Raw genomic sequence first — 21,621 nt, forward strand, 5'->3', positions numbered from 1 at the left:
CCTTGAAAAGGAATTGCAACAACACAATGTATTGTACAAACCTTGATCGATCCCATACTCTAAGGAGCTGTGCATAACTAAGTGTTGAAAATTAATAAGAAAGTCAGAGATCAAATATTTCTAACAGAGAGCTAATTTAAATTTTGGTCTCACTCTCATTGATAAAATGTCCAGAAAGCTATGTGGATATTGAATGTAGTTTCTGAGGTTGCTGTTATTCTCTTAAGGAAAATAAAAACCAAACACAAACAAACAAAAAACCCCTCACCAAACACCCAGTGTTTGGATGACTTTGGAGGTCGATATATGCAAAATCCTTCCATATGTTTTTAAAACAATCTAGAATGACTGGTAACGTTTCTACTTGAGAAGGCTTAACAGAAGAAAGTGCTAAAAATGCAGTCTAAATAACAGCTTGTGCAGTATATTCATGAAATACACTGTTGGAGCACTGCCAGCAGATGGTCACTGGATTTAATTCTGCTGCACATCCCAATTATAATACAGTTGCAGAGGAAAAAGCAAAATGAAAAATAATGATGTTTAATTGGAATAATTGAAATTACTTTAGGAGAGTACCTCAGCCACCTCATAAACAATTTTTCCGTTATTCACCTATTTGCACTGCCCACTTACTTGTGTTCTCATTCTGTGTGTAAGTTCTCTTGCAGTTTTTGTGTGCTTACTTTCTTTTTCAGATAAAATCGTTAGCTTTGTTTAGAAATTTACTAAAAGAGTTTCCCCTTGTGTGTTGATTAGCTTTGTATTCTGGATAAAAACATTTGAGTTGTAGGAGTTGCCAGTTTCTTCCTTTATGGTCATGGGATATCATTTAAAAACAGGCTTTCGAACAGCATATGTCTGTTATGTGTAGTAGAAGATGCATATTATTTTTCAGTTTATTTATAGGCAGGGCACGCTTACAGCATTGATAGCATTATAATGGCATATATTAATGCCATTTTCTCAAGTGGTCTGCACATCTTGCCCTAATTACTGAAGCCTAAAATCAGTTCAAAGTGAATTAAAAGTAAAAATGTAAATGCAACCATAATGACTTCGGAGGCATGATGTGAGAATCTGAGATTAGGGAGTTACATCAGACAAGGTAGGGTATAACGTGAGTTTTGATCAAAATTTTAGCAGTCAGTGATGTGCTTTCGCTTAAAATTACTATTAAACCAAAGAAAATAGTTTTGTCGTGGATTATAATGATCAGTAAAGGCTACTTGGCCTTGCTGATGGGGACTAAAATCAGTGTGTTAATAAATGTGGATTTTTCTACAGGAGAAACACTTGTCTTTTTTGCTGTTTTGAATAAATGACTTAGAATTAATTTTACTTGCCAAACAGCATGTTCAGTCAGAGTGTTCATACCTTTATTTGTTATAGCTGTCTATGATGTTGTGGAAGAGAAGCTGGAGAGCGAGCCTGACTTCCAGTACATCCCTGAGAAATCTCCACTTGATAGTGTCCATCAAGATGATAATGCTCTGAGGGAATCCATGATTCAGCTAGCAGAGGGGCTTATCACTGGAACTGTTTTGGCTCAGTTTGATGTGAGTACAGTGTCGCCTGTAGCTGTGTGTAAGTTCCAAGTCTTTTGGGATAGTAATTATTTTAAGCAGAGCAGATTTCAGTTAAATTTCAGTAGAGTCAGCATCTTTTGGCAAAACTATTGTCTTACACTCTCAAAAGAAAAATAACAAAAAAAATCCAATCCTGTATTGTGTGTGCAAACTTATGGCATAGAATAATCCCAATACTAGTTTTTAGTGTTGTTTGTTATAAATAGCTTTATTGATTACTTACAGCTTTTTGTGATTATCAGGGACCTGTGCTAATAAAATACTTTCACAGAGATGAAGATTGAAAAATGTATACCAAAATACGTGTTCTGTACTCAGACCTTCATTCTATATCTAAGTTACTGTTGAAACTGAATGACAGATGAGCTGTTGACATTTTATGGACAATCTCAATGAGGGAAGGTAAAATTACCAATGGAAAATATAACCCTAATCTTAAGGGTTAATGTAACAATGTCTTTTATAAATAGTTGATTTTTTTTTTATGACATATTTCAAAAGAACAGTGCACTTCCTGTGGGGTCCTAAGCTGCTGATAGCTGTAGTCTTTCTTTACCACTGACTTGTGCCTTGATGATATTCCATCTTTAATGCATGAGATCAAAAGACTTAAAGCAGGAAGCGCGGTAGGTTTGTAAAACACAGCAGTGTGAATTCTGTGAATTACTGACCAAATGGAGACTTAGCATTATGTATTACAACGTATATTTATAAAATATATTTATATACTATTCTTTAAGAGCTTTGGTAAAATTTACTTTTATATATAGAAAGAAGAGATTTTCTCAAGTGATTTAAAATCCCTCCTTAACCATACATTTTCAGTCTCCCAAACAGGTTCAATGTTTAAAAGTTTTTAAAGTGCTTTTGATTGAACCTGGATCACTTCATCGGTATTGTTTGCAGCACAAGGGTTGTGGCAGTGCGTGGCTAAGGCATAAGAGGGCAGGAACCTCTCAAAGGAGATTTTGTGCAGGAAAAGCACGAGGTAGCCCAGGATGCACCCTACAGTCATTGAAATGCGGAAGGACATCTGGTTAAAAAAAAAAAAAAAGTGAAACAACTGCAACGTAGGTAGATGCCTATACACAACACAATCTGCTTGCCCCAAATCACCATGTGGAATGTCAGCATCAGTCAATTCCCTTACCAGTATACAATATTGACTTTTCTCTGGATCAGTGTTCTTATGGAAGCTTGAAACTTAATGTTCTGTTTGTCTTTAAACAAATTGTGATGACATCTTGATTATTTTCAGTGATCCCACAGCATAACTAAATTTGTAGTGCTTTTTTTTGAAAAGTATTTTCATGTGTGTTGAAGCTACTGTTGCTCAGTAGTTTATGTTCTAAAAAGTACCTCTAAACAAATAATATACTAATGGGTCTTTTGCATCTATTATGGTCTCACCATCGGTTTTCTCTTTTAGCAACTGTATAGGAAAAAGCCTGGAATGACAATGTCTTGTGCCAGATTACCTCAAAACATTTCCAAAAATAGATACAGAGACATTTCGCCTTGTAAGTATGTGTGTTTGTATATGTGTTCTAAAAGTATTTTACTGTGGTTAGTAAATAAGTAACATCTTTCTAAAATTTTTTCAGATGATGCTACACGGGTTATTTTAAAAAGTAATGAAGATTACATCAATGCAAATTATATAAATGTGAGTAGTATTTTTCAAAAGAGCTTCTGACAGTAAGTAGTTTTGCGGTTTTTCAATGGAGAAGTTGATTAAAAAAAAGAAACATTTTCATAAATCTAGTTCAGACTAGAATGGCTGATAAACCTGTAGTCAGATGGTTTGAAATTTACTGTAAATATACTTATTTGCTAATGCTTTGTGCGGGCGTTTTTATAAATGAAACCAAGAAAAAGAAAAAATGCTAAGAGGAGCTAGCCCTCTATCAGAGGAATTCATTCTTCTTTTCTGATTACTAATGTGGCAGTAGTGTTCAACATCAGTAAAGTTTAATCTGGCAGCACTTTCTTTTACATCTCTTTTTGGTTTTTTGTTTGTTTTTTTTTTTTCCCCATTGTCAGTAACAACAAAATTATGGCTACCTACTTTTCCTTTCAGGAGCAAAAAATTAAGATTAAGTTAAATTCCAAGATTAGTATTATAAAAGCTAGTGTCAGAAACCCACAGAGCACGAAATGTTTGCACCTGAATTATTTGCCAGCTGGTCTGTCATTTCTTTTTTTGACCATTAATCTTGATTATGGCAACTACATAACTGTCAGTTAATATGTGAAGTGTACTTGGATCTTTGTAATAATTTTATGTGTGAAACACTTTGAAGAATTTTTATCTGTGCCAATCCATATTTACTAACTTATAATAAATAGAATTAATATAGTTGATGCTTTTTTAATGTATTAGTTACTAAATACTAAATATCTGATGCCTGACTTACATTTGCTGTAAGAATTAAAATAATGACTTTGTCTTCTCTTAGATGGAAATCCCTTCTTCCACAATAATAAACCAGTACATTGCTTGTCAAGGTCCATTACCGAACACTTGTCCTGATTTTTGGCAGATGACTTGGGAACAAGGCTCATCTATGGTTGTAATGTTAACGACTCAAGTTGAACGGGGCAGAGTAAGTAAAAGATTCCTTAAATACTACTTGCATGACCTTCTAAAAATCTGTTGGTGATTAGCCTTTAAAAGATTAGAGGAATATACTGTTATGACATATAATATGACAAGGGGGAATGGCTTTAAACTGAAGGGGGGTAGATTGAGACTAGATATAAGGAAGAAATTTTTTACGCTGAGGGTGGTGAAGCACTGGCCCAGGTTGCCCAGAGAGGTGGTGGATGCCCCAACCCTGGCAACATTCAAGGTCAGGCTGGACGGGGCTCTGAGCAACCTGATCTAGTTGAAGATGTCCCTGCCCACGACAGGGAGGTTGGACTAGATGACCTTTAAAGGTCCCTTCCAACCCAAACTATTCTATGAGTCTATGACTTTTTTTTCATAAGGGCAGTGCATTCCTAGTTCCGTTGCAATGATGACTCTTAGATTTTAAACATCCTTATATTGTTAACATAGCTAATATTTAAACTTTGTTCAGTTCTGAAATACATTGAAGTCTTCACCTATTTCTTACAATATTTTTAGGCTTCTTTGTTTGATTCTTTATTGTAAAGTAAAAAGCAAGCAGAATTTACCTTTGTAGGATTTTTTTTCTCTAAACTTCAAATGAAGGAACTCCAAGAAGTTTCATCAGTTTTTTTAGATTAGTTCTTTGATATGTAGAGAGATTAGTTTTTTAAAGCAGCCTAACACAGCTTTGTAGTGTTAAGATCCCATGCCTGGGTGGCTGTCTTTAAGAGAATCCTTGATAAGCTTGAAATCTAAAATTTTTCATAAAATGTTCTTCTGTGGCTATAAACATTTGTTTAATCCTATGAAAGAATCATTGTCCTCTAAGTCATTTGCATACAAAAATGTGTAAAAAAAAATTTAGAGTTATAAATTACTTTTTTGCTTTTGTTTCTTTTTTTTAAGCTACGGTTTCTCCTTAATAGCTTTGTTTATTATGCATCTTTGTCCTTCGGAGACAGGCAAAACAATCAAATCTGGTCATACACACAGTGTAATTGCAGAGTTACTGGGTTTATAGTCTGGACCATTCACAGTAGCTGAGTGTGTGACAGAAATGACAGCCTGGAATAATAGTTTAGTGGAATTTCTCCACATTCAGGATTTCTTTTGAAGATGGATTTATAGTAGGTTGTGGGTGTTCTGATCAACTCAGACTGTAGTTCAGCTGTGTGTCTATATTCTAACTTTTTAATAACCATATATTTGCTGGGAGGTCAGGCCTCTAAATATAATTAAAATAATTGAAGGGGAGTTGCAGTGTTTTTAAAGCATTTTTCGGTGACTCAATGTTAGCATGATGCTGCCTGCTCCCAAATGAACATGATTAGAGGGAATTTCAGTACAAGTGCCCTTTTAATTTGAGGGTTTTTTGCAGATCTGCTAAGAACAGACTTGCAAGAGCAGTTCTCTGAGGTTCCCCCACCCCTTCAATAATGATATTTGTGGAGTTCTTCGGAGAGCTGCTTAATAATGAAATAAAAGGACTTATCTGTCTTATACCCGTAGGCAGACTCCCTGCTCTAAAGCTGATCATGAGGCTACTGACATCACTATCCCACTGCATGCCGGGATGTCTCAGTGGAGCAGGAAGTCTGCAAATCTGGCTGCTCTTAAAGAATTGCCAGGTGGGTTGGAAAAACAAAAGTACACTTGAGCTGAAATGACCTCTGTAATTAGGTGTTTAAGCAATATATCTGAAAATCTTAGTGTTTGAAGTTTTCATTCACATTTGATTACTTGATCAAGAGTCTTTGAAGTCCGCCATCTGCATCCCCCTAACTTCTGCATTAGTTTAGCAACTTTTTGTTGCTTATCGCTTTTTTTTCCATTTGTTCTTTTCCCATACGAATGTGCTTTGAGAAGATTAGATTAGGATTTTGGAGGTCAGAAATGTTTATAAAGCAGCATCTTTGTCATTCAAGTGTTAAGATGGAATATTTATAGATACACTTTTTTAAAAATTGTAATGAAAGTTAAAGGCATCCATCTTCAGTTAAACTATCCTCAAGAGCTGGTGCATGTGTCCTCTTGAAAAGAGAGCCAGGAGATCTCTGCGATACCTTATTTTATAAACAATAATTAGGTAACACAGTCTATTTGGTAAGTAAATTAATAGTGATTACAAAATGATCAAAATAGTCTTTAATGAACAAAGGTATAAGAAACTAAGAGAATGAAAATAATACTTTGTGAATTTAAACACAGGCATCTTTAAAAATGTGTTGACCCTAGGTTAAATGCCATCAGTACTGGCCAGAGCCATCAGGAAGCTCATCATACGGGAATTTCCAGATTACCTGCCATTCAGAAGAAGGAAATCCTGCTTATGTCTTTCGAGAAATGACGTTGACTAATCTGGAGGTAAAGTCATAATATATATTTTTAAGTATTAATCTGTGGAATCCTCACAGACTAGCTAAAACTTACTTCATGAGACTTTCTTCTCAACTTGGTGGCATATCCACATAAATAGAACTGTTTATTTCTGGAAGCCTTTAGAAAACTACGCATATTGCCATGTACTTACCTAGTATAAATTCTGGTTTTAGAATGATAACAAACCTTTCACTAGCAAAATATCACAAAGATTCAGTTTCCATAATCATATTAATTGGTTTTAAATCACAGAAAAGATTTATTTGTTTTAAAAGTCTTTACTGGTGTCTTTCATGCCCTGGCCAAAGAAAAAGAGTAATTAAAAAAGTTGAGAAACTTGTTATTCCCTTGATGTTTTCAAAAGATGAGACACTAGAGGTATTTCATTATTGCAACTGAAAATCTGTCTTTGTAGAGGCAAACAGTTCTTAATAATTCCATCTTGGAGTATATGTGCAGGTAGATGGAAGATAAATCCTGCTGAGAGGAAGATGAATTGGGATTGCCGACTACATGTAAACAAGGACCTTCTTGAATATGCATTGCATGATTTTCAGGGCACGTGTAGTTTCCAGAGCCTCCCCAGCTAGCATTTCAATCTCAGAAGTGTTTGGAAATGAGTATCTGGAATTTAGTTCATGTACTCATTTCTCACTGCTTGGGTTACCAGATGAGATGCCAGTTTTATAGAGCTGCCTTTTAGTCAGTTTGCAGTTAAAATTCCTTCCCTGTGTCCTGTTCAGACAATTGCTTATTTGTTATCAGCAGTGGAACCTCTGTAAATTGATTCCATGCCTAAAGGTTATTTAAAGTGTGGTAACTCCGGTTCTTTGAAATGCTGCTTTTACACTGATTGTACGGTCTGCCCCCTCCACTAACCAGAGGCAGATTATGTTTGTGATATTAGAGCAAGGAGCAGGAGAGAGTGGAAAACAAAGTCATTGTGCATGTTATGTATAGTACGCTGGACAAAATTCAGAGGTGCAGATAAAGCTAAAACAATGCTGCTGTTCACACGGGGTCTGAAGGAAAGCTATTACGTCTGAAAGTCCTGCCCCTCCCCTCCCTACCCTGGTTCTGTCATTTGATCTAGTAAGATAGTACCTCTTTCTGTTAAATTTGTTTTGCTAAAAATTTGACCACCACCTTGTACATCTGGTGTTCAGATAGATCGTTGGTATCCCTGGAACTGCTTTGCTATTACATGGTGTGTAATTTTTTTAACCTGTTGAAGATGTAAACATTTGTGGATTGCTTTTTTGTTTTTAAGAAAAAAAAGTGTAATGATAAAATCCAGGATGAGCAATGATTAACACTAATAAAGTGCTGCTAGTTGCCTGAAGCCACTTTTATTGTGGGTACAAGTTGCTGTAAATGTACCATTGATTTTTTTTTTATTATTATTTTTGGTGTTTTTCTTTTTAATGGGACCTGAATTACCTTTGAATAAACTTCGTGTTTCTGATTAGAAAGAGGAAAGCCGCCAACTAACCCAAATCCAGTATATAGCATGGCCTGATCACGGGGTTCCTGATGATTCCAGCGATTTCCTAGATTTTGTGTGTCTTGTGCGAAAGAAGAGGGCTGGCAGAGAAGAACCTGTTGTTGTTCATTGCAGGTATCCATTTTTTTCCAACTTTATTAAATCATCAAACTGAACTTATTTATCATCAAATAGCTTTTCTGTGCTTTGTTGTTGAAATAAGCATTTAATTGTGTCTGCTTTGGGGGATGACAGGAGAACTCAACATTTAAACAACTACTTAAAATTATAATCACATTTCAATAAGCAAAATTTTGAGTATCTACATGCATTGATCTCTTCAGGAATTTCATTGGTTTTGGTTTGTTTTGTTTACAGTTTAAATGCTTGTGCTAACAGTTTATATAATAATTCAGGGAAATGGCAAAAGATACTTAGGAACCTTTTCCCCATGGTGACAATTCTACAAAATTCCAGAATAGCTGTATAAATAATCTGTAGCAGAAAACGTGGGTGGTATATGCAATGATCAAATAAAAGACACTTTCTCTCAAGTCTGCAATCTTAGGCTACGTGATATTTTGATACATACATTAAGATAACACATTTTTCTCAACAATTTACTTTTGTCATGAATTAAAATAACTCTGTTACTCAGATTTTTAGGTACACATGAAATGTGGGGTTTTTGGTTTTTTTGTGCAATAGTTTTTAATAGCATTCTACATTCCTATAGTAAATTTCCAAGTCTTAATCCTTTAAAATACCTAATTAGTAAACTATAATAATGCATAATGCCACAAATGTCTTCAAATGAACATGTGCTATACCAATTCTTGGTGAGCAGTTCTGTGAATAAAATTTGACCTCTAAATTCCCAAATACTCCCCAGACAGTCAGTGTTCCTGAGTCAGGTGTGCATTGTTCCTGTTTCAGAGAAAAGCTGAGAAGTTTACGGGATAAAATAAATTTAAAGACTATCTAATCTACAAGTAAACTAGACTCTTATTGAAGAAGATGAAAGAAAAATGTTTTCTCTTTCTAACACTTTGTGTATCAGAAATTGTATTTAATTGGCTTTGCCATCTCTTCTTCTTTATGCTGGTCAGGGTGAATCTTATTAACTAGAGAAACCAGTACCAGAATGCCACTGTCTTAAATTATATTGTTCCTCAACATTATTGATGTACTTTTGGTTGATATGGTTGTGAACAAATAGTGAAAATATCAGTCAAATACAACTTCTAGAATATAAAGTGTGCAAGTCTGCAGAGACACTGGAACAAAAACTTTGGAGAGTATGAACAGTTTCATTCATCTCAATGAGGCATCAGTTCAGCTCCACACTGATAATTTCAATACCAACATTTATAACAGTTTTATGTTTCACAGAAGAAAAGAGAGGGAGTATCACAGTTTGGCATAATTTACTTGATTGGCCTAACTTGGTGGCTGTTGGGAAGTATAACCAAATTCCACTAATGAGTCAAGCCGAAGGAGCCCAGGAGTTCCTCCATATGGTGCATGCACACTATTTTTAACGTCTGTTCAGTATAATAGGACAAGGTATTAGTGCAACAAAATGGTGAAACTTGTTTTCAGGACTAAGCCGCCGGCTTTAGTGTGGGGAATCCAAGTAGCTAGTAGAGCAGACTTTTCTTTTGTACAATAGTAGTTTAAAAACAAAACCAAAAAACCCAGAGAGATTCTAAAGCAACAAAAACCTTAAGAAATTGGAAAGGTTTTTGTTATGTTCAACTACTTAAAACACTAGTTTCCAAGCTTGTGTTCATGTGTTTGTTTTTATTTTTACAAGGCTCCTACTAGTTTAGTTGAACAGTTTCTAATTCTTGTTCTAGATGAGAGGGTGAGGCACCCGTCCTGTCCATGCCCTTCATGATTTTCATATCCTGTCTCAGTGTTTCCCTCCATCAGTCCATGATTTCTTTTTTCAGGCTGAAGAGTCCTAGCCTACCTGATATTTATTATATGGAAACTCTCACACTTTCCATCATTGTTGTTGCCCTTCTCTGAATCTTTTGAAGTTGTAAAATGAGTCATTAGGTTCTTTGACAGATACTGTTCCTGTTTGGATTTGATAAAGCATTCTGCGTATAAATTCTGTATGTATAAATTCTAGAAATATAAAATGCTACTGAAGAATTTTATATAACCAGCACATTTACGTCTTGTCATAAAATTCTCATGATATCACTGAAATATATAGTAGCTTTAATGCCACCTTCTGGGCAAAGATTTAAAGTAGTAGTTTGGCCAGACTTAATTTGAAGTTATGCTTCAAAATCAGAACAATTAAGTTTCAAAGTTTGGCATGTTTATATTAACTAATTTAGAAACAAACACTTTCATTTATTGACTGAAATACTAGTTGTATGAGTTGAGATAATGCTGGTGTTTGAAAATACGGATTTGGTCCTGTATTCAAATATGGAGAAACATTGGTTTTCTATTTCAAAAGTGCAACATAATTTTCTTGAATATGAAAAATTTGAATTTGAAACCGATTATCAAGTTGAAAGTTAAATATTCAGTCTTTGAGGATTGCTACTTGTGGAAAAGTGTATGTATATGTAAAACAATGCAGATAAATCTTTAGATTTGTTTTATTTTTAAGCTAAAGATTATTCATGTAAGCTCTCTTAACAATTTTGCCATTCCGAGATGTATGTGTTATGGTTCTTCCGTGTCTTGAAAGGGATTGCTATTACGTATTCCTTTTCAAACTACACAAGTTAGATCTCTCTCGTACTTTTTAATACTAAGAAAATTATCATTATTGTCATCCTCCAAAGGTTTTTAGTAATTGTTCTATTCCTTATTCTGAAATATGAAGGTATGGATCACTTAAAGAACATAAACATGGTTTTATCAAATCAACCCAACATTCCAGTAACAGTCATTCCAGCAATGGTCAAACTGACACAAAGTACACAGTGTATGCTAGGTATCTCTGTGTTTTGTTATCATCCTAGGTATCAGTATGGTTTATAACATGATCTGAATAAATATCTGTTTCTAAATTCTGCTCAAGTGAATGGCTGGGTTAAGACACTCCCTCTTCAAAGGATTGACAACTCTGCACTCACTGTTTTTTGCTCTGTTCAGGCAGGATGGAGGCTTCCAGTGACACAGATGCTATCTGTCTAACCCCTGCCCTAATAGCATGCGAATCATAAAGATCAATCAATCTCTTCCTTGAGAAGGAAGGTCTTTAAGTATGAACTGTATTTCAGACACTTTGTTTAATTTTCCATTTTGGGTTTTTTGTTGTTGTTTTCAGTGCTGGGATTGGACGGACGGGAGTTCTTATCACTATGGAGACAGCTATGTGTCTCATTGAGTGCAATCAGCCTGTTTATCCATTAGATATTGTAAGAACCATGAGAGATCAAAGAGCCATGATGATCCAAACACCTGTGAGTATCATACTTGCTGTTCTGTGTTGCAGAAGAGTAATTTCCTATTATCTAGTCATATTATTAAATGGATTTTTAATATACTTGCTGTTGATCATATTGCAAAGAGGTCACCTTCACCCAGTGTAGCTGTAGCTTTGGCTCCAGGCAGGAATAAATTGCTAAGGCTATTGGAAAGGAGCAATTTTTTAAATTTCTACAAAGAAAACTTGAAAAAAGCAGCAGCTGTTTCAGGGATACCTGGCAATTAATGTGAAAAAGGGCCAATTTTCAGTAGTGTAAAAACTACTCAGTCGAGAAAGCAGGAGCCTGATTCCAGGTGTTAAGAATGGGAGCAGTGTGAAAGGTAAACACAGAAAGGTCCAAGACATGCAAGAAAAACCTTTAGTGATGCAATGCAGTGATTTTATGTTGCCTTAGTTATAATGAAAACAAGCCTTAACTCTGCCCTGTAGTGACTCAATTAAAGGGAAATAATCAGATAAATAATATTTTTAAAAATCAGTGTAATTAAGTCTGATGCGAGATATATCAAAGTAATTTTAAGTGTATTTAGTCTAAAAAAAGTGAGTTTCTACCAGGATTCTTTTGGTGCTCTCTTCACATTTGATGTATCTTAAGATGCTAGAATTTTTCCTGGATCTATAATGTTTGGGGTTTTTTGAGATAATTGCGATGTTGCTTTAATGTATTATATTTCAGAATTGTAAAAGTTTTAGAACAGATTTAGAAACTTGTTATTTATGTCAGTTAGGTGTTGCATATCTCTGAGAGCAGTTTATGTTTACATTTTTAGAAAATACCTAAAAAGGGTCAAAAGATTGAGTTGTGTTGTCTTTCAAAAAAAAAAAAAAAAAAAAAAAAAAAAAAGGCTTGGACTCTTGGTTGTTCCAAGCTTTGACCAGTTCCAGGTTTTTTATTTTTTTTAATCAGTAATCAGTTGTATAGTTTTACTCGTAGTATATAGTGTTTAGAAGAGGAAGTATTTTGAAGGAGAAAAGGCACTAGAACCAGTATCAAATCTCTCCCACAATTACCTGAAGGTAGTTACTCATTGTAGTAATTTTAATGTCCCTGCTGCTGTTCCTCTAATCAAATTTGAATAAACCTTTTGTGTTCTTCAGAGAGTATTCAGACTGACAAAAAGTACATATGGGCCTCCATTTCTAGGTCATCTATCATTCGGTGCTGCTGTCTGGTATTCATGTTCCACTAAAAAGTTGTATTATTCAGCTAGCACAGGAAGAGTGAGGAAGATGATACATGAAAAATAATGAAGGATGGCTCTTGCTGTTTGTGATGACTATACAGTATGAATAGCATACCTCTCTAGCATACACAGAGAGGAAGAGAGTTTTATTAGTAAAGGTAGAAGGTGCAGTGGTAAGGGTTTTGACTATTTTTTCACGGCACGTGCTAAATATCTTCTGGTCTTCTCATTTTTCTTAGAGAAACCAGAATTTTCAAGCTTCAGTGAAACGCAGGTGTTTACTGCATCAGAGGGAGAAGGGATAATAAAAGACTTGAAGTGGGTTTTTTTAAGATTTCATAAACATATGATTCTATTATAATTTCTCCTTTGGCACTCTTCCTGATTTTGTATATCCTGAAAGATTCACTCGGTGTCCACAAGATGGCCCTATGCATGGGTGTCTGCTGTGCGTACTATGAGAGTTGAGCTCAGAGTTTCCTTGAGGGAGCACTGGAGGCAAAATAAGTGTTTTACACAAATACGTATGAATTTAACTATTTTAATATACATGCAATAATACAGTAAATAATGATTCTATTACTAAATCTGTTACTGTGCCCGTTTAAGATCTGACATCACTAATTACTGCATACAGAGGGATATTCCACGACACTGAAAAGGCAGGCATGCTGGCTTTCTGACCAGCATAAACATCATTATGCAGTATTCAGTGTTAATTGTGGCGCTTTACAAAACAGTGCTTTTTATTTCATTTTATTTTCATTATATTCTAATTTGATTATTGTTGGGTTTTTTAACTATTACTTGTTTAAAACAAAATAATAGTGGCCTCTATGCTGGTGCTAGACTTGAATACATTGCAGAGTTAGACATTATATAATGTTAAGAAACTGGAGTTCTGGCTTTTTAAAACATGAAACAATTTTCTTTTTTATCAAATTCTGAGAGGGAGGTGCCAATAACATGCCAGAATTAATTTAAATATGAAAAAGTGCTTTGAAACTATAGCTTCGAAATCCAAGTGTATAGAAACCTCAGGTCAATGAAACTTCAGCAATGAAATGAAGAGCAGAAAATTACTAAATAGGTGATGTTGTAATAATAGTACTGGTTTTGTGGGTATGACTTTTGGTATATATTTCAAAGTGCCATTCATCCCATTCTTCTGTTGAGAAACAAGATGTTCTAATATGAAGTTCCGGTGGTTTTGTGTTTCCTAAACTGACTTTGAAGTACAGTTCTTGGCCTGTCAAGAGAATGGGATGAGAACATCTTAGAGGCCTTTTCTGCTTCCAAATGACATGGTTCAATTACATTTCTTTTCAACTTACTGAATCTACTCTTCTTTTCAGAGTCAATACAGATTTGTATGTGAAGCTATTTTGAAGGTGTATGAAGAAGGATTTATTAAACCTTTACAAGCATCACTGCATAAGTAAAGAGCAAAAAACCTAGGATATCAGTTGAGGAATCCTGTCCTCTGTAATGAACTGGCAGCATTCTTTGTGCCATAATACTGTTTGCAGGAAATGATAGTGAAGTACAGCAAAGAATTGACAAAGAACTTTGAAAAACTTCAGCACTGTTGCACTTTACGTTGAAACAAAATCAGTCTCTGAAACTCTTCTAACCTTCATCTGTTTGAAGACTTTATTTTCGTGCTTTGCTCCGAACAAACCATAAACTGAAAGAACTAATTGTGTTCAGGGTAATCTACGATATTTCATTGTAGTGCCATATTCTGCGCTTCTGGTTGAATTGCTACAAACAAGGCTTGGAATTATTTCACTCTGTTTTACACCCATGTCTCTTAAAATGAAAAACAAATGAAAAAATACACTAAGCCATGGTCTTTTTCCAGTGCTAGGTTTATTTACTATGTACAGACTCTCACTGTTTTGTTTTTTACAACATTAGCAATATTGCCGATACTAGATAGATACACACTGCCTACTGATGCAGCACACTTTGTCCTACACCCTTACTAGAGACCAGCTGGTTGTTAGAGGAAAGCTGGCGTCGGTGTTAACCCAGCAGTAGCTGCATAATGCCCTCTTACCAGCATCTTGTACAAAATAATAACAATAACAATAAAAATTAAAAAAAAAAAAAATAAACAGCATTTCTTTGACACAGCTTGTGTGTCATACACTGGTGTATTCTGATTCGTGTGACTTAAGATTACGTGATGGGAACTAGTGCATGCATTACGTCTTAACCCCTTAAGTGCCTTGAAACTTACAGCGTACATCCAGTGAAAGGCACTCATGATTCTGTGGGGGTGGTATTGTCCTGTCATATTTATCTTAATGGGTTCAGATTTTAAAAACGGCCCTTGGTGCTTGGAATGCGTTACTGCAAGGGGTCATGGAAATACCATTCCCTCTTTCCTTATACAAGTACCTGTGTGCTACTCTCAGTAGCAAAAGCACCTCTGCCAACTTAATGAATGAGCATTGTATGCTGCTGTGTTCTAATTATGTGAAAAATCTGACACATTCCTTCATTCCTTCCAACTAGTAACTTACTAGCAGCTTACTATGAAATGCTGGTAGGTCATTAGAAGCTGATACTTTGTTTTATCCTTATATTGAGAATAGCTGTCTTACTCAATTAGAACATAACTCTTTAATAGCACTGATAGTTGTTGAAGTTAAAATCAGATGTGATTTAATTCCATTATCTGCTAACCAATTACTTTTTAAGTCCTCATAGTTGATTTCAAGCCATGTTCGTACAGGTCTGCCTTTTTTTTTTTTAATTGTTTGGGTGGGGGGAAGGGAGGAGAACACTATGAAGTTGTCCCAGAACTTTATTTTAATTCCATAATGACCCCAATCACCTTCTGTTATGCTTGTGCAAAATTGTTCCAGTTGGTGTGGGTTGCTTCTTATTTAAGTAGGTAGATTTGTAAGAAATGTCTGATACAGTATCTGAGCTCATTCTAAAGATACATAAATTCCCGGGTTTTTAATATTTTTTGAGTATAGGAGAAACCAAGTCAGAAGCAAGGTATCCAGTGTAATATACTGTAAGAAAAAAAAAATCAGTCACTTCTTTGACTGCCCTGTGACAACATGACTTTGTGTCCTCTATTTAAAAGTTTTAATTTATTGTATTGGTTTCCTGAAAATGTTTATCCAGTAAATTTTGTTGTAAGCTATATAGAGCATAGAATTAAAATGGAAAGTTCTACGCTAAATAATTTTTAGCTATTGAAGAATTATATTATATAAAATACTGTGTTCTATGGACATTGGAAAGAGAATCAGCTATGAACTATTAAGTGAAAAGGGATTCAGGCAAAGTGAAATCCTGGCTTATGACTTAGTAATAATTGTGAAACACAATGCCAAATGGAAGATAGAGTTTTAAATATTTTTAGAAAACAAAATAATATTAGGTGGCCTGTGGCCCTGTTCCTTATATTTCTAGATTTGATGCTTAAATCAATATTATCCCTCAGTGACAAATGAATCTTACAAGAATCTCTGGATCTGATAAACTGAAAAAGAGTAATAAAGTAGCTTTAATCTCAGTTTTATTTTAAGCCATTTGCAACAAAAGAAAATTCTTCTTTAGGAAAGTATAAGCTTTAACTTCCATGTGACGAAATTATTAGCTGAGATGCTGGCTAGTTGGAAGGTTATTTTAAACTGAGCACTTAATGTCTAAAAATTAAAATAATTCATCCATTATATTGAAATAAATTTTTTTCATAGTCAAGTTGTAAATGAAAATAGCATTTGCCCTTTTTTTCTGAGGGAAATCAGAAATGGAGTTTATAGCAACATTATATAGTGTTGGTATGTCACATATTTAAATATTCTTATGTAAAGTTGCCAAAGCAGTTTGAGTTCAAAAGACCCATTTATACCACAATTAAGTGTGGGATATTTATTGGTCGTCTGTCATTACTTTTTTTGATTACAAACACAGGCAAGAATAACAGGTCTCTTCAAAATCTTCCACTGCGCTGACTCAAGCTGATTTGTAGCGTATTAACTAGTTGCACTGGGGAAAAAATTGGAACAAAGTTACTATTCTTAGATAATTGGCCATCAGCGACTCCGTGGCTTTTTGGCTTCTCCAAAGCCAGGATAGTGGTAACCAAAAACTGATTGGGAAAGAGAATAGCATTAAAGCCTTTCTGCACCATAAATCATTCATTCAAATGTTTCTACCTGTTGTGGTATAAATGGCCTTTAAAATATTTTTATATGGCCAAAAAGAAGCAAAACTGCTAAATATTTTACTTTGGGTTATGAAGATCTGTATCATCCTTAAGAGTTTTCTAAGGAAGTTTTTGTATGTTTCATGCTGTACAAAACATGAATGTATCTTTCAGACATAATGACCTATAGACCTATATGTGATTGGTGTTATGACTGTTGGATTTTATGAATAATTATTTTCATACCATTTGATTAGGAAAAATGTTGGGTGGGTGTGGGAAAGAGTATGTTTGTAACACTTCCATGATACAAATCCAGTTTAAAAAAAAAAAAGTAGTTTTCATTGTAAATAAGAGCAATATTATGACAATTTTGTGCCAATGTCTGATGTTAAGACTTTTGTTTTCCTTTTAGGTTCAGATTGAAAACTACCACTACCATCTCTTGTTTAAAGTGGATTTCAAGGTTGTTTTTAGTAGAAAGACATGGGGCTCTAGCAGGGGCTTTGAGTGTTTTGGGGGCATTTTTTATTTTTGCTAAGTATGAAATAAGATGCAGGTATTGTTTAATAAACCACCTACAGATTGTCAGCCAAGCCACTTTGAGAAATACTGCTTTACATATACCAGATAACTGAGAGCTGAAGAATTCATTTATCCTGAACTTGGAAGCATTTGGTATTTTAAATAACTTGCAAGTCTTAAGCAGTAAAATACTGCTTTTATGCATTTCATTTTTATGTATTCTCTTCCAGTTATGAAGAAGAGAAAGCCTGATTTTTTTTTCTTTCCTCACTACGTTTCACGCTAGTTGACGTTTCTTCCACATTTCTCTGTTAAATCTTGAAAGCTTATGTCCCATATAGATAAAGCAGTAACACTTCTTCTAGAATATCTGATTACAGTCTGGCACACCATCTATTAGAGAAAGGGTGAGAAAGCAGCTGGGAGATTAAGGGACATGAGGAGTTTGTTATGGAACCCGTGTAGCCGGCAACTTTCCGTGGAGACCTTCCAAAAAGCTTCGTAGTACCCGTGGAAAGGCCAAAATGCAGCGGACCTGCTGCAGTTGCACTGCCCAGGGAGATGGGAAGTAGGGAAGGTCTGGCATAGAGATGCTGGAGCTCCAGGTATGCTGTGGAGCTGAATTATGTGATATTTTTATGCTTCTGCAGTGTGTGTGCAGGTGTGTGGGTGATGTTTGATGGCTCAGGGAATTAGCATGAATATGAAAAACTCTACAGATCCACCAATTTTCAAGCAAAAGCACATTGTCCGATAACGTATGCTGTAGTTTTGACTGTAGAGCCACTATGCAGGCAATTTTTAAGACCCTTAGCCCTCAGGATAAAGGGAGGGATTGGGTTATGGTCCAAATTAAAATTTTGCATATTTGGACTTCCACAAAGTACAGGAATGGTGTCCTCTAATGTCACTTGTAGTCTTTTTGTAGCTCAACACTCAGGTCCCCGGTTGGCTGGATGTATTTGCTAATTTAAGTACCCACCTTTTGTCCTGAGACTGGAAAAGCTCTTTTCCATTGCTACTTTTAGTGCTAGGATCCAATATCAAAATCTGGTAAAAACATATTCATTGATTAGATGTGGATCTTGCATGAAATTGAAGGGGTTATAATTAGTGGGAAGCTGTTACAAGGGAAAAATGGTTTGTTTGTTTCAGTGTTAACTGTTCTGTCCAGTCTCTGTTAATCCCACTGCAGTTATAAATTGAAACTGTTTGTTTTTGTTTTGGTGGGGTTTTTTTTGGTTTAGCAGTCTGCCAGTTTGTTAATCGCTGGATTTTACCTCTGTGCTAGTTGCTACCACGACCGTGCATCTTTACAGTTCACAGGGCTTCTCCAGCTACAAGTTTTTAACTGGTGCATAAGCCGTAAGCTCTGGCTATTGGCTTTGGCATGTTTTGCTCATTGAGAGCTCAGTGGTTAAAATTTGAGATAACTTTTTTTAAAAATGCTGAAATTTTCAGTTAAAAAAATTTGGACTTTTTGATTTCTTTGAACCAATAGCCTCTTGAAAAAAAAAAAATTGCCACTAAAAGAGCTATCATTCTGGTCTGCTATAGCATGAACTATGGTTTCACGGACTGGCTGACAGTTTGTTGGTTGTGTTATTTCATATTTAGCAAGCTTACACATTTTAAAGGGTAATTTTTTTTCGAAGTGTTTTGATGTTTGAATAGTAGCACTTTATCTCAAGCTTACTACTGACTGAACTATTGGACAAAATAAATTGGGTTTGGAGAGAGATGCTTAACAGATTTCTGTACAGAGATGATTCAGATTATACCCTGGTACGAATGCTTTCTGTTGTTCCAACCATTTCTGGATTATTGTTCATGTGTTTCTGAGGGACTTTCAGAAAACAGATATTAATAAGATATTAATAATTCTATCATCTCAATTTTCATGTCTTAGAATATAAAGCTTGCATGGGGGGGAGGAAAAAAAAAGGTGCAAATAGAAACTACAGGGTACTTGTAAATTTATCTCTGTGATCTCTCTCAGCTAGCTGCAAATTAGCTATGTTTACTGTAAATGTTTCTGCTAAGAATTATTTTTAACATTAGATCAATTACCTGGAAATCAGTATTTTTTTTTTACTTAACTTATTTCAATTTTGATAACTAAAGATAATGCACAACGAAGTTTAAAGAAGTTGTCACCCTTTTACTCCTAGGCCAGGGGCCTAAGACATGAGTGAAAGGGTTCAACAGTTTACATTAAGCTGTTGTTTTCTTTAACTAGAATATATCTGCAAAGACTAGACTATAAACGATCCAGTGCAATTATCTCAGTACATTGGGGCACCACAGTAACAACCCATAATAATCTTACAGGAAAATTAAGGTAAGAAAAGGAAGGTTTTATTTTATCCAGTCTATCCAGATTTGTTTTCCATTTGGTTTGATTCATTTACCAGTGATCCCATTTTAACCAGTCAATTTGGCAGGGCTGTTTGTGTAAGGTTTGGGTTTTTTTTTTCTGTAACAGGTGCTATACTATGTGTAAATACAAAGGGAAGAATATTATTTAGATCCTTATTAACAATCAGATGGTGGCAATATTTTTTTGCTAGTTACTTCTGGTAATTAATTTGCATTTCCAGCTGTGGCTTTCAGTTGTCAAATTTCATCTCAGTTTCATACTGCTGAATGACGGACTGCAAGTGTGAAGTAAATCATCTCAGAGTTGAATTGCTCTTTTGTTGTTTAGACTAACTCTTGTGTATCTTTATTAATGTTGGGGGGATGGGAAGGTTCTTCCCATAAGTAGGCTTTTGCCTATAAATTTGTTTAAAAGCACATGAGGGGGAGAAAAAACCAAACAAACCCTAAACACAACATCTTGGCTAAACAGCCGGGGTGGTTGATTGAAAATGATGGAAACTTGAAATTGGTCAACACTGGACAATGTGAAAATAAATTCAGCTTTTGTCACTGCAGCTACTGTATGCTTTAAAGGGCCTTATGTATTTGTCCTCATTTTGATAAAATGAAATTTCTTGCCATTAAAATGATACACTAACTTCTACCGAAAACCAGCAGTTCCCAGGATAAATATGCTAATTAACATTTAACAAGTCTTGTTTTAGTCTTAAGTAAAACTTCATTCTATTATGTGAAAAAATGCTGTTATGCATATTTTGTGGATATATTTAATTTCAGTTGACAAATAGTTGTCTAGGTACAGACTTGAAAATATATATATAGTTTACTTGTGGATCTTAATTGTTTAATTGCAAAATAAAGATGTGCTTTAGTAATTTAAAGTTTAATTTTTTTCTGCAATTTTCTTGATACTGTACACATGGTTTTGCTATGCTACTTTTATTACGATTCTGATGGCAGATAATGTTCATCTTGTGTTTCACTTTTTGGCATTGTATGCCATAAACACACCCCTATGGATCGAGCACTAGAAGAGGATGTTAAATTATCAGGAATGAAATTGCTTGGCTACAGAAGCAGCATGAGAGTATCAGCCAAAGTTTTTTACCTGACAATATATACTGCAGTTTTTGCTCTAATGGAAGAATAACTCTTTATTTATCTTTTATACAGTGAGTGTTTTGGAGACAGTGTTCAATAGAGATTATAGTCTGATTACAAAACTTGAGGGCATGAGGAATACTGATGTGACGAACAAAAATTCCAGGTGGAAGTTTGTGATGAAATATTTGCTGCCAAAAAGCGAGGAGATATTCAAAGCAAAAATGGGAAAAGAAGATGAGAGGATTTAGGAGGCAAGACAAAAATCTCAGGAGGAATAAGAGTCTAAGAAGAGAGACCGACCCATATGTTCTTAATTTGACTGATTAATTTAGGACTGTAAAGTGAGGACAAGGTGTTTGGATTTGAAGTACAAAAAGATAAACTACTGGGAAAGCATTCAAGGAGAGAAACAGAAGAGATATTAAGTAGGAAGAGATTTGTTTAAACTGGAATAGGAAGACTGGACAGAAGACAAGTCACAGATACCACAGTTGCATGTGCGTATACTTGGACTGTATCTGAGTAGCAAATAGTGAGGAAGGAGTAGACTGCAGTTACATGAAGAGTAGCAAGAGGCTGGTGTGAAGTAGGAAGAGCAAAAATGAGCAAAAATGTTTGTGTCACTGAAGCTACAGAAAGGGAGCTGGGAATAATGAAGGTTTTGGTGGCAACAAGGGAGCTTGTGAGTGACAAGAATGGAAAGAAGCTCAACTTGAGGAAA

The 21,621-nt window shown here is 35.0% G+C and overlaps 1 protein-coding gene across 3 annotated transcripts in view; it reads left to right on the forward strand.

Moving 5' to 3' along the window:
* PTPN4 (protein tyrosine phosphatase non-receptor type 4) overlaps positions 1 to 20,683 on the forward strand; it is a 121,923-nt gene extending 101,240 nt beyond the window's left edge. For all 3 annotated transcript variants that reach the window (XM_076342929.1, XM_076342931.1, XM_076342930.1), the window contains 8 exons: positions 1,393 to 1,559; positions 3,019 to 3,109; positions 3,194 to 3,255; positions 4,049 to 4,195; positions 6,439 to 6,567; positions 8,052 to 8,200; positions 11,367 to 11,502; positions 14,068 to 20,683. In XM_076342929.1, coding sequence (XP_076199044.1) covers positions 1,393 to 1,559; positions 3,019 to 3,109; positions 3,194 to 3,255; positions 4,049 to 4,195; positions 6,439 to 6,567; positions 8,052 to 8,200; positions 11,367 to 11,502; positions 14,068 to 14,154 — 968 coding nt within the window. In that variant the 3' untranslated portion in view covers positions 14,155 to 20,683. The remainder of the gene's footprint in view (positions 1 to 1,392; positions 1,560 to 3,018; positions 3,110 to 3,193; positions 3,256 to 4,048; positions 4,196 to 6,438; positions 6,568 to 8,051; positions 8,201 to 11,366; positions 11,503 to 14,067) is intronic.
* Positions 20,684 to 21,621: the final 938 nt, after the last annotated feature.

Source organism: Aptenodytes patagonicus, chromosome 6 (genome assembly GCF_965638725.1).
Source record: "Aptenodytes patagonicus chromosome 6, bAptPat1.pri.cur, whole genome shotgun sequence".
Taxonomy (NCBI): Eukaryota; Metazoa; Chordata; class Aves; order Sphenisciformes; family Spheniscidae; genus Aptenodytes; species Aptenodytes patagonicus.